Source organism: Chlorocebus sabaeus, chromosome 7, assembly GCF_047675955.1.
Source record: "Chlorocebus sabaeus isolate Y175 chromosome 7, mChlSab1.0.hap1, whole genome shotgun sequence".
Taxonomy (NCBI): domain Eukaryota; kingdom Metazoa; phylum Chordata; class Mammalia; order Primates; family Cercopithecidae; genus Chlorocebus; species Chlorocebus sabaeus.
The window spans coordinates 59,193,518-59,209,742 of NC_132910.1; the positions used below are offsets into that span (position 1 = coordinate 59,193,518).

Consider the following 16,225-nt stretch of genomic DNA (forward strand, 5'->3'; position numbering starts at 1 on the left):
CTCAAGCCTCTCTAAAATGTATAAAACCAAGCTGTGCCCCGACCACCTTGGGCACATGTTCTCAGGACCTCCTGAGGGCTGTGTCATGGGCCACGGTCAAATTGTATTTGGTTCAGAATAAATCTCTTCAAATATTTGACAAGAGTTCAACTCTTTTTGTCACCAAAGCATTGGCAAATGTGTGTTAAATATTCCACTCCCACTCCACTTTCTCATCCATCCAACAAGCATTAACTGTGTGTATCACAGGTATATGCTTTGGGTGATGCACTGTGCTAAATTCTAAACACACAAAAATGTTCACTCTGATCTCCCTGCTCACAAGCAGCTTACTCCAGCCAGGATGACAAACCTTCTTCCCTCACCAATCCATTCGTGCAAAAACAACAAAACCAATTACAATTTAAAAAAGTAAAAGGTTTAGACTTTATTTAGGATACACCATTTTGCTTTTCTGTGCCAAATTTCTACACAAAAACTGACCTGAAAACTGGCCATTGAGAGAGTAGTATGGGAGTTGAAGGGTTAAACAGGTTTTCTTCCAATTGTCCTAAATTATTCTGGTCAAGCAGCCTGCTCTTTCTGAGTCAAGAAAGTAACAGCTTAATGGGGTAGAGGGTTGACAGGCAGGAGTCCCCATCAAGGAACTGATTCTCCATAGTCGCATTACCGGAGGTCAGCCTTGCCCATGGAACTAATGATACCACAGCAGATGGAACTTGATCCAACTGCCAAAGCATTCCCAGGTCCAAATACAGAAGAACCCAGAATAACTACCATTTTCCTTCCCACTCTATCTTTTTCTTTTCAGGGCCAAATACTGAATGCCAAAATCTATCATTGAGAGAGTTCCTGGGAGTTCCTGTGACAGTCTCAGGCTATCACATTCCCTGCTGGGAAGGCAAACTTAAAAGTTACCTGCAGGACTCACTGATTCCTAAACAATGCTATCTTTAGTTGTTTGTTTTGTTTTTTTTTTTTTTTTAATCCAGCAAGTCCTTTGTTTCTGTTAACAATAACAGAACAGAACAAGTCAAGGAATGTCTACAAGATAAATAATATGACTGATATCAAAGGCCAGAGCAGAGCTGGGTTCTAAATTTCTCCCTCAATGTCTAAATGTCTACCACAGTTGAAACTCTGGGAAGCAGACCATAAAACCTAAAAAGCGAGGTGTAGAGCTGTCCCTTGGTAATCATGTGGATTTGTTCCAGGACTCCCTGTAAATACCAAAATGTGAGGATGTGCAAGTCCTTTACATAAAATGGTGTACTATTTGCATATAACCTATGTTCATTCTCTTATATACTTTAAATCATCTCTAGATTACTTATACCTAGTACAATGTAAATGTTACATAAATAGATGTTATACTATATTTGTTATTTATACTATTTTTTAATTGCTGTATTATTTTATATTGTTTCTTCTGGAATATTTGCAATTCACGCTTGGTTGAAACTACACACGTGGAACCCACAGATGTGCAGGGTCAGCTGTATATATTTTAATAGAATCAGTGATATGTTAATTCAATCTAATTCAACCATGGTACATGAAATGAATAAGGGACCATTCCAAGGATTGTAATAAAGTACAAGGCATTATCCTCGTCATCAAGATGCTTATCATTCAGGCATTTTTTTCCAATAGCCATGGGATTTCCTCCATTTTCCCTGGAACAAAGAAAGTAGAATCGGTGGCAGCAGGCAACTGACGTCCAACTTAATGTTAAGCACCTAATTTTCTCAAGCAGGTTTTCACCAACTCCCGAGCCCCAACTCTGGCTACTGAACAGGATTCCAAAAGGATCAACAAGACTCATTTAGCCCAGCACCAAGCACTGCTGCTATGCCTGAGAGACAGAATAGTGTAATAAGACTACATTCTCTCCTCAAGGAGCTCCAAGTTACTCTAACACTTCCAATCTCTTAGAAAATATCCTAAGCAAAGTGAAACTGGGAAGAAAATATTACTGACCTTTAATTTCTCCTGCCCGGGCTTTTTTGTAGAGTCCTTTGACATCCCTCTGTTCACAAACATGCAGAGGAGCATCAACAAATACTTCAAAAAACGGTAAACTTGCACCCTCATGAATCTGCCTTGCATTGTTGCGATCCTTAAAAAAATAAAAAATAAAAATAAATAAAAAATGATCACACAAATCAAAAAGGTACTATGTTAATACTACAAACGAGTAAAAAGTGCTTCTCATCGAATTTAGTGGGAAATAGACAAAATTTATGTTTTCAAATATAAACTGAAAAAAACTCCAAGAAATTATTAGGTTAATTCCTATTACTCGTGACAATTTTAAAAGGCATACTGTTCTACTAACCCAGAATATTGGGGAGTTACAGAAGGAAAACAATGAATGCACCACAAACTCTTTCACACAAATTCTATGTGGATCCTGAGCCAAAGCCCAGCTTGAATGCAGGTGTCATCAGGCTTCTCTCTAATGTCACATTCAAACGCAGCCTAAGCTGGCATGAAAACAGTTGCACAAGAAAGATTCATTCAGAATCCTGAGGCTAGTTTCTTTGCCAATACAAGCCCCCTGCAGCCACTTCTCCTCTCTAACACTCCCAAAACTTAACTTTTCTGCTCCTAACTCCCAACTCTCTAGTAACCACCCTTGTAGTTCCCTCTAAACCCTCCCTACTCTGTCCTTTGGAACAATGTTTCCTTCCTAAGTCAATCTTTTCTTCTTTCTGGTCTTCAAAACCTAATTCTCCCTTTGCTCCACATTTATACTCCATTAACCAAAGAGTAGTTGCCAATATTTTCAAAGTTGGTGCCTGCAATTTCTACCATCCTTTTTCCACACAGCTCATTTTAGCATTTGCCACCTTCCTTGGTCCCTCTGACAATCCTTACCTACTTCCACTCTGACCAGATGGCCATACTTCATGTTGCAAAAAAAAAAAACCAGCAAATCCCCAAGCATAAGATCTCAATCTCTTCTCTTTCAAGCAAAATCTCGTCTCCGCCGTACAAAATCTCTTCTCTGCCATACAAATTTATCTACATACTAATGATCCTTTTCTCCCTGCCACTTCTACCTTCACATATTGGGAACTCCCTTCCCTTTCATGGCCTCCTACAAGACCTTGTTCAACCCAATCTCTCTACTCCACTTGAAATCTTCAGCATTCCCCCTTTGCTGGGTTCCCTGCTCCCCAGCAATAAACAAGTACAAGTCCCTTCATCCATTTAAAACAAATGAATGGCTAAGGGCAGTGGTGCAGCATGCTTATAGTCCCAGCTACTTGGGGAGGCTGAGGCAGGAGGATCACTAGAGCCCAGGGGTTCCAGGCTGTAACACACTACGACTGTACCTGTGAATAGTCATACACTCCAGTCTCAGTGACAGAGTGAGATCTTCTCTCTAAAAAAATTTTTTAGCATAATGAACTAACAAATCATATAAAAACTTTTCCTTAACAACAGGTACTTTTCAGTATTTAAAATACCAGGCCTCTTTGCTGCTTTCCCACTGTTATGCCTATGGATGCCTATAATGTTATTCCCTGATCTTTCCTAGGCAGACTCCACCTGGGCTCCTCCTACTTCACCCATCCCTTAACACTGGAGTCGCCCACACTCCCGCCACAGCCCACTGCTCACCTTACATAGTTCTTGCGCATTTCTCTCAAGTGCCTTCACAGTATAAACTACAACACATATATCAACACTGAAGCTTGAACCCTGAACTCTGTCCTGAAATTAAACACACATGTCCAATTCTTCCTATGTCCACCTGCATATACCACAGGTGCCAAAAACTAAGCATGTCCAAAACTAAATCCAGTCCCTTTTCTCTCAAGTTTGCATTCTCTCGTATACTTCCCAAATCAAGGAAGACCACACTCCACACCCACAATACTAAGACTGGTTCCTTCCCTTTCCCATACAATAATTCAGTCACAAAGTCCTACAGATGTTACTTCTAAATATTACACCAAGCCAGTTTGCAATCTTTCCCTATTCCCTAGTTCAACCTCAAATCTCTTGTCTGAACAACCTCAACGTATTACCGGTCTTCTGGCTTCTAACTTGGATATGCTCAAAGCCACAGTCTACGCTGTGGCAAAGGAAGCAAATTTGACCATCTTACTAAACTCTTCAGAGACTCCCTGCCACCACTGGGGTAAAATCCAAGTTTCTTAAAGTGAGGCATCAGTCCTATACTTGGCACCACCATTCTCAGTCTTGCACTTGATGCTCTATTAATAATACTTGCTTGGTCAGGCTGTTTCTACCTTAGGCCTCCCCACACCACAATCCCACCCCTACCAGCAAATACTCAACCCCTCTCTTCTGGATAAACCAATGTGCTTCCTCACAGCACATCTCCATGGTGACCTCCTCCAGGAAGCCTTCCCTGCATGCTCAGGCTGATGAGGCCCCTTGCTTTCTCGGGGTTCTCAGAATACTCACTATATATGATCATAGATCTTATTCCAGTATATTAAAATCATCTCATTAGCTTTACAATGTCAGTGTCTGGAACAGCAATTAAGCTATGATCTTACTATTCTAACTATTCTTTTAAAGGAAAGTGTCACCGAGTTTCTATCCATGGCTCTCATCTTATTATATACTCTTCTGTATCTAATCATCCTCATCTAGGTTTCAACTAATAAAGTTAATGATTCCTAAATCTAGATCTCAATCCTACACAACTTTCCTAAACTCTAAAACCAATTTCCTAGATGGCCCAGTGGTAATCTCCACTTAGACACTCCACCAGCACTTCAAACATAATCCACCAAAAATGAAATATGCATGTCCTCCCCTCCTATCCTGTACTTCATAACTCAATCATACCAACCTTTATTCAGAAAGCACCATACTTCATTCTGCGTAACCCCCCCCCCCCCCCCCCCCGCCACAATCAGCAATCAAGCAGGAACCAGGTTTTGCTGATGCTACTCAAGCCTCAAGAGCCCTTAAATATGCCCCCATCGTTACTAGTCCCATTGCTGCTGCTCGAGTTCACACCCTCTTCCCTGAAGGGGCTGGTGCTACCACAAGCCTCCTGGTTAGTCCCTTACCTCCAGACCATTCTCATTCCAGGCTTCAAGGATGACCTCACTCAAATGCAAACCCAATGACATCAATCTCTGTTATAATCTCAAACTGTTAACTCCTTTTGGGGCAAAATTCTTTCTGAACAGTCCAGAAGTCACCACCTAGCTTCTGCAAATCAATCAGCTCCATCTCCCCTCACAATCATCTTTCATAGCAGTCACAGCAACTTACCTACAGTTTCCCAACAAAAACAAACTGTCTCACATTCCATTGAGCATACTGTACTGTCTCCTCTGTCTGAAACAGTTTTCTCCCTCTGGTCTAACTAGTATACTCTGATTCATCCTTCATGACTCATTTCAAGCAGCAGCTCCTCTGTGAATCTTCCATAACACCTTTCATATATATCTACTTCATCACTTGCCTTAAGATACTATAACTCTTCACATCTCTGCATTCCCACCACACTGCCAACTCCTTAAGAATAGGAACTATCAGGTTTATTTTTAGAACCAATATGCCCAGTTCAGTGGTTGACACGGAAATACCCAATAAACAACTATTGAATGAACAAATATAATCGTGACTGTACAGAAAAATACACGTCCTATATATTACATGTTTCAATCCAAGTATTTTCATGGATTTTCAGATGCCCTAAACATAGTCCAAACCTCATTATTAGTGCCTTTATAGATGAGGTCAACAAAGATTTTGCTCCACACTATGCAATCAAGGAGGCCGCAAAGCAGATCAGCGCACACTCTTAGAGACCCAGGTGTCTGCTGACAGCTCTCCATAACGGGTATTATAGACCTCCCCCTTTCTGAGAGCTGCAAGATTCCCACCAGAAGGTATAAGAATGCCAATATCATATTTTTATGAAAACTGTGTATATCCAAGGATTCAGGAACTCTAAACTCTTACTATGCTCCTATTATTTAAACACTTTAAACTGACATATTGGCAATGATCCAAGCGTTTCAAGAAACGGTTTTTACAGAATGTTTTAGGACTCCTGCCGTGGTTCAATTAAGTGAACCTGTGTAAATAATACTCAATCTAACACTTATCCATAATTCTTACAGGTCAAATCTTGTTTTTTTTAAAAAAAAAAAGTCCAAGTAACCATCAAAATTTATGATACAGTACTAGAATTGTGCTAATATATTACATTTATTGAATAGTTATTACATGCCAGGCACTGTGCTAAGGCTTTAAATACATGACTTACCTAATCTTCAGAGCAACCCTATGTTGCAGGCATTACTTGAACTGAGGGAGGTTAAGTGTGCTGGCCAAGGCCACAGCAGCAATAACTGGCAGAGCTGAGATTTCAGCCCCTTTGTTTCTTTGGCGTTTCAACTCCAAAGACCCTGCCTCTCACCTCCATACTAACTCGCTTATTCACTGATATCAGGGCTTCCCAAGGGAGTATGTTATTGTCCAACAAACGCTAATCATATAGTATGGTCCAAGAGCCAGGCTTGGCATCAAGATTACAAAGGCGAGTAAGATGTGGTCCCAGCTGTCAAGGAGACAGTGGAGTTTTGAGGCAGCATAGCACCTAAGCTTAGGAGATGCACTATCTGGGTGCAAACCTTGCTCTTCTACAAGTATAGTGTGTGACCTTGGGCAATGCACACCTTTGTTTCCTTGTCTCCCCACTAGGAGACAAGAATTACTTTAGTTAATTCACAGAAAAGCACTCTAGCAATTACCAGAACACAGTAAAGTGTTCAATAAATGTTAATATTATTATCACTACAGCTACTATCAGTATCACCAGTGAACTGAGTTTTTAAAAATAACATATGCATACCTACAACCATCTGATCTTTGACAAACCTGACAAAAACAAGCAGTGGGAAAGGATTCCCTATTTAATAAATGGTGCTAGGAGAACTGGCTTGCCATATGCAGAAAATTGAAACTGGACCCTTTCCTTACACCATATGCAAAAATTAACTCAAGATGGATTAAAGGCTTAAATATGAAACCCAAAACTATAAAAACCCTAGACGAAAATCTAGGCAATACTATTCAGGACACAGGCACAGGCAAAATATTTCATGACAAAAACATCAAAAGTAATTGCAATAAAAGCAAAATTTGACAAATGGGATCTAATTAAACTAAAGAGCTTCTGCACAGAAAAAGAAACTATCATCATAGTGAACAGACAACCTACAGAATGGGATCAACAAGGAACTTAAGCAAATTTACAAGGAAAAAAAAACATTAAAAAGTGGGCAAAGGATATATGAACAGACACTTCTCTTAAGAAGACATAGAAAAAAAGCTCAACATCACTGATCATTAGACAAACGCAAATCAAAACCACAATGATACACCATCTCACACTAGTTGGAATGGCTGTTATTAGAAAGTCAAGAAACAACAGATCTTGCTGAGCTAGTGGAGAAAAAGGAATGCTTTTACATTGTAGATGGGAGTGTAAACTAGTTCAATCATTGTAGAAGACAGTGTGGTGAATCCTCAAAGACCTAGAGGCAGAAATACCATTTGACCCAGCAATCCCATTACTGGGTATATACCCAAAGGAATATAAATCACTCTATTGCAAAGATACATGCATGAGTATGTTTACTGCAACACTATTCACAATAGCAAAGACATGGAATCAACCTAAATGCCCATCAATGGTAGACTGGATAAAGAAAATGTGGTACACATACATCATGGAATACTATGTAGCTAAAAAAGGAATGATATCATGTCCTTTGCAGGGACTTGGATGGAGGTGGAAGTCATTATCCTCAGCAAACTAACACAGAAACAGAAAATCAAATACTATATGTTCTCACTTATAAGTGGGAGCTGAATAATGAGAACACATGGACACATGGGGGGAACAACACACACTGGTGACTATTGTGGGTGGGGATGGAGAACATCAGGAAGAATAGCTAACGGATGCTGGGCTTAATACTTAGGTGATGGGATGATCTGCATAGCAAACCACCATAGCACACGTTTACCGATTTAACAAACCTGTACATATAGTCCTGAACTTAAAATAAAAGTTGAAGAAAATAAAATAAAGTGTTAAGGTACCTAACCTGAGTCTCAATGTATGGCTAGAAGTCAGCTGACAATGTGAGGGAGAAGACTGCTTTCCAGGCAGGGAGGAAACAAAAATCCTGATATAAGAAATGACATAATTGTTTCAGAGAAATACACAAACATGGTTTGTTGTTGCTGCAATCTCTAAAATAAGAGGAACCATGATGCAAGCTAAGAACAACGAATTCTGAGCCAAGAAGCCATGGTAGGGCACATGTTAAGAAACTTAGATTTTCTCCGGAGTATGACATCTGTCAAGCATTCACTATAGGTTTATTAAGTTGAAAAGTCGAGCTTGAAATAATTTGGTCATTGGCTTGAATTCAACCACTGTGCTATACTTCAGGGCTTTTTTAAAAGCAGGTTTTATCAAAACCGGATTTACTTAGAAAGTCACAGCATAGAAATGTTTTAGGTTATTTTAATCCTATGTTTGACGAACAAAGAGATGGTAGCTGGGGAGGAGCAGAGTGAGCCTCAAAGCACATATCAATGTTTAAAGTATGTGCTTTGCCTGATATATTTTTAGTAAATGTAATCAGAAAGGCAATGGCACAAAAACCACATACCTGAGTATAAGGTGATATGAAACTTGTGATGCACACTAAGCCAGCATCTGCAAACAGTTTAGCAACTTCTGCGATGCGTCGAACATTCTCTTCTCTGTCTTCAGGACTAAAGCCAAGATTTTTATTGAGACCTTGACGAATATTGTCACCATCCAGAGTGTAGCATGGAATACCATGGCAAACCAGGTACTCCTCCAAAGCCATGCTCACAGTAGTCTTTCCTGCTCCAGACAAGCCTAAAATTAAACAGTCCAAACAGATTCCATGTGTAAAGTTAGAAGGACAATTATGTAGTAATACTTTTTTTTTTCCCAGAAACAGGGTCTCGCTCTGCCACCCAGGCTGGAGTGCAGAGGCTGCATAGCTCACTGCAGCCTCAAACTCCTGAACTCAAGAGATCATGCCTCAGCCTTCTGAATAGCTGGGACAACAGGCACTTGCCACCACATCCAACTTATTTTATTATTCGTAGAGACAGAATTCTCAATATATTGCTCCAGCTGGTCTCAAACTCCTGGTCTCAAGAGATACAAAAAATTTTAATTACAGGACTAAATACATTCATTATGCACAGCAATCTCTCAGTAATGTTCTTATCTAATATTTCTATTTAAGATTTACCTCTTACCTAGGAAAACAACTACAGTTTAAACATAAAAAGAGTTTGTTTTAATGAAATATCTATGAGCAAAGGTATCAGAAATCACTGATAAACTTCAGAAAGGCTTAACTAACTTTATTAGCAGACATGGTTGGGAATTTACTTTGTCCTCTCGTTACCACTTTTCTAAAGCAGCATGCCAAATTTTAAAACAAAGTCATATGCCCAAATTATTTCTGGTGAGGGAAGAAAAAGAAAGGACAAAAGTAAGAAATGTTACAAAGGTACCTCCATTTTCCTAGATCATCAGCACTCACAAACCACCTTGATACAACTATCTGAGAGTCCAATTTATAATATAATTAATCTTAATAGAACACCCTCATTTCAACTCATCTTCCTATACCAACAGTGTTTACTCAGTAAACAAGGAGGAGAAGGAAAGAGTACATTTATGCACAATTATTTGCCAACTTGGCGAGTGTTGTAACCAAGATATTTCTAAAGCAAGATATAAAATACTAAAGTCTAATGTACCAATGCTCTTGAAAGAATTCATGGTAGTACAGAAGGCTAACTGGAATAAAAAAAAAATAGAGGGCTCTTTTTTGGTTCCATATGAAATTTAAAGTACTTTATTTCTAATTCTGTAAGAATATCAAATGATAGTCTGATGGGAATAGCATTGAATCCATAGATTACTTTGGGCAGTATGGCCATTTTCACGATACTGATTCTTCCTATCCATGAGGTTGGAATGTTTTTCCATTTGTTTGTGTCCTCTATTATTTCCCTCAGCAGTGGTCTGTAGTTCTCCTTGTCCTTCACATCCCTTGCAAGTTGTATTCGTAGGTATTTTATTCTCTTTGTAGCAATTGTGAATGGGAGTTTATTCATGATTTGGCTCTCTGCTTGTCAATTGTTGGTGTATAAGAATGCCTGTGATTTTTGCACATTGATTTTGTATCCTGAGCCTTCACTGAAATTATTTATCAGCTTAAGGAGTTTTGGGACTGAGACTACGGGGCTTTCTAAATATAGAATCATGTCATCTGCAAACAGAGACAATTTGACTTCCTCTCTTCCTATCTGAATACACTTTATTCATTTTTCTTGCCTGATTGCCCCAGCCAGAACTTCCAATACTATGTTGACTAGAAGTGATGAGAAAGGGCATCTTTGTCTTTTGCTGGTTTTCTTTTTTTTTTTTTTTTAATTTATTTATTATTATTATACTTTAAGTTGTAGGGTACATGTGCATAACGTGCAGGTTTGTTACATATGTATACTTGTGCCATGTTGCTGTGCTGCACCCATCAACTCGTCATTTACATCAGGTATAACTCCCAATGCAATCCCTCCCCCATCCCCCCTCCCCATGATAGGCCCCGGTGTGTGATGTTCCCCTTCCCGAGTCCAAGTGATCTCGTTGTTCAGTTCCCACCTATGAGTGAGAACATGCGGTGTTTGGTTTTCTGTTCTTGTGATAGTTTGCTAAGAATGATGGTTTCCAGCTGCATCCATGTCCCTACAAAGGACACAAACTCATCCTTTTTTATGGTTTTCAAAGGGAATGCTTCTGGCTTTTATCCATTCAGTAAGATATTGGCTATACGTTTGTCAAAAATAGCTCTTATCATTTTGAGATATGTTCCATCAATACCTAGTTTATTGAGAGTTTTTAACATAGATGTTGAATTTTATCAAAGGCCCTTCCTGTGTCTATTGAGATATTCATGTGGTTTCTGTCATTGGTTCTGTTTATGTGATGGAATAACATTTACTGATTTGCGTACGTGGAGAAAATTTTTGCAATCTACCCATCTGACAAAGGTCTAACATCCAGAATCTATAAGGAACTTAATACACAAGAAACAACTCCATCAAAAAGTGGGCAAAGGATATGAACAGATACTTCTCAAAAGCAGATATTTATGTGGCCAACAAACAGATAAAAAAAAGCTCAGCATCACTGATCAATAGAGAAATGCAAATCAAAACCACAATGAGATATCATCTCATGCCAGTCAGAATGGCTATTACTAAAATGTCAAGAAACAACAGATGCTGGAGAGGCTGTGGAGAAACAGGAACGCTTTTACACTGTTGGTAGGAAATGTAAATTAGTTCAACCATTGTAGAAGACAGTGTGATGATTCCTCAAGGACCTAGTACCAGAAATACCATTTGACCCAGCAATCCCATCACTGGGTATATGCCCAAAGGAATATAAATCATTCTACTATAAAGATACATGCACATGTATGTTTACTGCAGCACTATTTACAACAGCAAAAACATGGAACCAACCCAAATGCCCATCAATGATAGACTGGATAAAGAAAATGTGGTACATATACACCATGGAATACTATGCCAGCCATAAAAAGGAATGAGATCATGTCCTTTGCAGGGACACAGATGGAGCTGGAAGCCATCATCCTCAGCAAACTAGCACAGGAACAGAAAACCAAACATCGCGGGGGAATTCATGTGGAGGTCAGAGTGGAAGCAGGTGTGAGAGGGTCCAGCAGAAGAAAACACGGCTGCCAAAGTGTTCGAGTCCATTGGCAAGTTTGGCCTGGCCTTAGCTGTTGCAGGAGGCGTGGTGAACTCTGCCTTATATAATGTGGATGCTGGGCACAGAGCTGTCATCTTTGACCGGTTCCGTGGAGTACAGGACATTGTGGTAGGGGAAGGGACTCACTTTCTCATCCCATGGGTACAGAAACCAATTATCTTTGACTGCCGTTCTCGACCACGTAATGTGCCAGTCATCACTGGTAGCAAAGATTTACAGAATGTCAACATCACACTGCGCATCCTCTTCCGGCCCGTCGCTAGCCAGCTTCCTCGCATCTTCACCAGCATCGGAGAGGACTATGATGAGCGTGTGCTGCCGTCCATCACGACCGAGATCCTCAAGTCAGTGGTGGCTCGCTTTGATGCTGGAGAACTAATCACCCAGAGAGAGCTGGTCTCCAGGCAGGTGAGCAACGATCTTACAGAGCGAGCAGCCACCTTTGGGCTCATCCTGGATGACGTGTCCTTGACACATCTGACCTTCGGGAAGGAGTTCACAGAAGTGGTGGAAGCCAAACAGGTGGCTCAGCAGAAAGCAGAGAGGGCCAGATTTGTGGTGGAAAAGGCTGAGCAGCAAAAAAAGGCAGCCATCATCTCTGCTGAGGGTGACTCCAAGGCGGCTGAGCTGATTGCCAACTCACTGGCCACTGCAGGGGATGGCCTGATCGAGCTGCGCAAGCTTGAAGCCGTGGAGGACATCGCATACCAGCTCTCACGTTCTCGGAACATCACCTACCTGCCAGCGGGGCAGTCTGTGCTCCTCCAGCTGCCCCAGTGAGGGCCCACCCTGCCTGCACCTCCGCGGGCTGACTGGGCCACAGCCCCGATGGTTCTTAACACCGCCTTCCTTCTACCCCCACCCCAGAAATCACTGTGAAATTTCATGATTGGCTTAAAGTGAAGGAAATAAAGGTAAAATCACTTCAGATCTCTTAAAAAAAAAAAAAAAGAAAACCAAACATCACATGTTCTCCCTCATAAGTAGGAGCTGAACATATGGACACAGGGAGGGGAACAACATACACTAGGGCCTGTTGTCAGGAGGGCGGGGGGGGTGGGGAGGGGAGGGGAGGGAAAGCATCAGGATACATAGCTAATGCATGTGGGGCTTAAAACCCAGATGACAGTTAAAAGGTGCAGCGAACCACCATGCCACACACATGTAACAAACCTGCACGTTCTACACATGCATCCCAGACCTTAAAGTAAAATTAAAAAAAAAAAAGAAGAGGATATTTTGAGAGCATCGATATAGTGTCAGTTGCTTTATACATTAAAAACCGATATCAATGACTGTAGCCAGCTGCATTTTCCAAAGATGGCTGCAACTGAATATCCCATCCTACAAGTGTCTACAATGTGACTTTACTACTGTCACATCAAGAGGTACTAATTCCCTGCCCTGAAATGTGGGCTGGCTTTAGGGCTTACCTGTAGCCAAAAGAATGTAGCGAAATAGTGACACGATGTGTGACTACTAAGGCTAGGTCAGAAAATGCTATGCAGCTTTTCTTTGGTCACTTAATTTGGGAGATGCCAGTGACTCAATCCCTCGAGACTACTACGCTAACGTGATCCCAAGCAGGTGTACCAGCCAGTCTCAGCCCACTAACCTCCCAGCTGACAACCAGCAGCATCTGAGTAAGTCATCTTGGATATCCAGCCCAGCTGAAACTTCAGATGGCTGTGGCCCAGGCCAGCATGACAACAACCAAGCAAGACCTAAGCAAAGCTGCCTATCTGAGCCCCCTTACCTTCAAAATGGTAAGCAAAGTTAAATGCCGATTGTTTTACAACACTGGGTTTTAGGCAAATTGTTACACAGTAACAGTAAGGGGAACAAAGGGATGGTGGCTGGGTGAAAGAGGCTGTTCTTGATTTCTTCTGAATTGTTTTTAACCACCAATTGAGCACCAAGTATCAGGGGAAAAAAATCTGAAACTCTAAACTTTTATACAACAAAAACAACCTAAATTATAATAAACGTGTCTGTTCATACATACATGTGTATTTATATGTTTTAAGTGCATATTTAATTTGAAACAAAGAATAAGCACTGTTGAAATTGAATTACTGACATAAACAGTTTCAGTTAATAATTACAGTCAACAGAGCAGTCAGAGGAAATTGGTAATACAAGATAAGCAATCCAAATCTAAGATACGGATAACTGGTATACCTGAAGAATAGAAACCAGTTCTACTGGGTTGAATACTGTTCCCCAAATATTCGTGTCCACCCAGAACCTCAGAAGGTGACCTTATCTGAAAATAGAGTCTTTACAAACACAATCAAAGTTAAATTAAGAGAAGGTCATACTGGATTAGGGTGGACCCTAAATCCAACAGCTGGTGTTATTACAAGGCTATAAGACAAAAGCAGAGATTGGAGTGATCCGTCCACACACCAAGGACTGCCAGCCACCAGCAGAAGCTAAGAGGGGAACAGAACAGATTCTCCCTCAGCACTTACCAGAGGAATCAACCTCACCACAAACTTAATTTCAAACTTCTAGCCTCCAGAACTGTGGGAGAATAAATTTCTCCCTCCCATTTTGTGGTTAATTTGTTATGAGAGCCCTGGGAAGTTAACATACCAACCAATGTAGAAACACAAAACAACAAAATTTCCCTAAAATAAAATCTGATAAAAAGTGAACCATGTCTAGCAAAACAGTATACAAAAATCACTCAATACCTTGGGCAGATCCAGGTTAAGCATCTGAATTGCAAGAAAAAAACAAATCTTGACTTCCATGTCCAACATCATTATCAAAAAACATATACATATGAAGGCTACAGAAGACTTGACACCAAAACTGACAAGTTTAATCTATTATACAGAATACTGCATACAACAGGGGAATACATATTCTTTTCAAATACACGTTTATGAAAACTACAAGTTTTCCAGGTCCACATGGGAGGAGCTTGAAAGTCACCATTACATCCGAACAAGTAAAAACCTGAACAGAATAACTCTTCTTGGATCCGTCAGTGAGGGGAGGACAAGGGGCAAAGCGCTGCCCCCATGAATGGGGAGACAGGCAAATGCAGGGAGTGACGATTGACTGGAGGAGAGACTCACTGTGGGGAAAAGTGCTGTGGGAACCAGGGTCACACAGAAAACCCTAAACTGTAATTGATGAATGAATTAAGGCTCAGTGTGGACAAGTCTGAGAGTTAAAAATTTCAAAGGAACCTAGTTACAGGGAGGTCGCCACAACATTGAGAGTTTCACCACCAGGAGCTCAATCAGGTTCTCACAGTAAGTACTGAAGAAAAATCCCCAAGTGCTTCCATTCTGAAATATACCAGAGCACCAGATTTTTTTTAACAAGGACTGAACTCAGGAGAAACTATTTAACCAAAGCCTAAACTGCTGAGGTTTTATTGGAAACTAACTGACCTGGGGGAAGGGAAATACCAACTCCAGCCAACTGTAGCCATCCTGTCCCAATTGAGGAAGGCATAGGGTCAGGGCAAGGTGATGACTGAAAACTTATTACATAGTAGACCATAGAGTAAGTACCAAAAAATCAGATAAGCTTTATTTATAAGTATCATTAGTGATGAAATAAATGGAAAATACTATGTTTAAGAAAAAGAGTACCCAATATTCTAAAGATCAATTTTCCCCAAAAACTAACCTTAGATACAATGCAATCCCAAACTAAATAACAACAGAGTTCTGGGGAATTGGTTAAATCTATTACAAGATTCACACAACACTAACAGCCAGGAAAAAAAAAAAAAAAAGGAAGTCACAATGAAAAAAAAAGGCAACACTGCTGATAAAGAACAAGGTAAGAGGACTTACTCCACTGTCTTTCAAGATTTATAAAAATATAGTAACTAAGAAATGTGGCATTAACAGTGGAAGAGACAAATATATCAGTGGGACAGAGCAGAGGGCCCACACATAAGTGGAGACCTGATAACAGAGCAGTGACTGCAGATTAGAGAAAAAAGATACCCTCATCAATCTATGTTCTTGGGACAAGTGATCAGTCACATGGAAAAAAACGAAAATGAATCTGTACCTCACACTATACACAAAAATCAACTGCAGATAAGGACCTAATTGACAAAGACAAAAGCCTCTATTTCCCTGTATTTTTACAGGGAAATAAATAATTCCTTAGTCATCCAGATGAAAAAAGGAAAGCTCCTAAAAAGAAAAAGCTTATTAGACTCACACTTCTTCAAAAACATTTAATGCCAGAAGACAACAGAGTACTGTTTTTAAAATTCCAAGACCAAGAAAGTATGAACCAAATATATATTTTACCCAGCCAAGTTGGCATAAAAGATAGTCAGACTTTCTCAAACATAAAACCTCCAGGAGT

The 16,225-nt window shown here is 40.2% G+C and overlaps 1 protein-coding gene and 1 pseudogene across 2 annotated transcripts in view; one reads left to right on the forward strand and one right to left on the reverse strand.

The window, feature by feature from the left end:
* The window catches only part of PAPSS1 (3'-phosphoadenosine 5'-phosphosulfate synthase 1), a 104,385-nt gene that overhangs the window by 67,659 nt on the left and 20,501 nt on the right, over nt 1-16,225 (reverse strand). For both annotated transcript variants that reach the window (XM_007999471.3, XM_007999473.3), the window contains exons 3-4: nt 8,694-8,929; nt 1,981-2,119 (exon numbers count right to left, since the gene is read on the reverse strand). In XM_007999471.3, coding sequence (XP_007997662.2) covers nt 1,981-2,119; nt 8,694-8,929 — 375 coding nt within the window. The remainder of the gene's footprint in view (nt 1-1,980; nt 2,120-8,693; nt 8,930-16,225) is intronic.
* On the forward strand, nt 11,747-12,803 carry LOC103236677 (prohibitin 1 pseudogene; annotated as a pseudogene).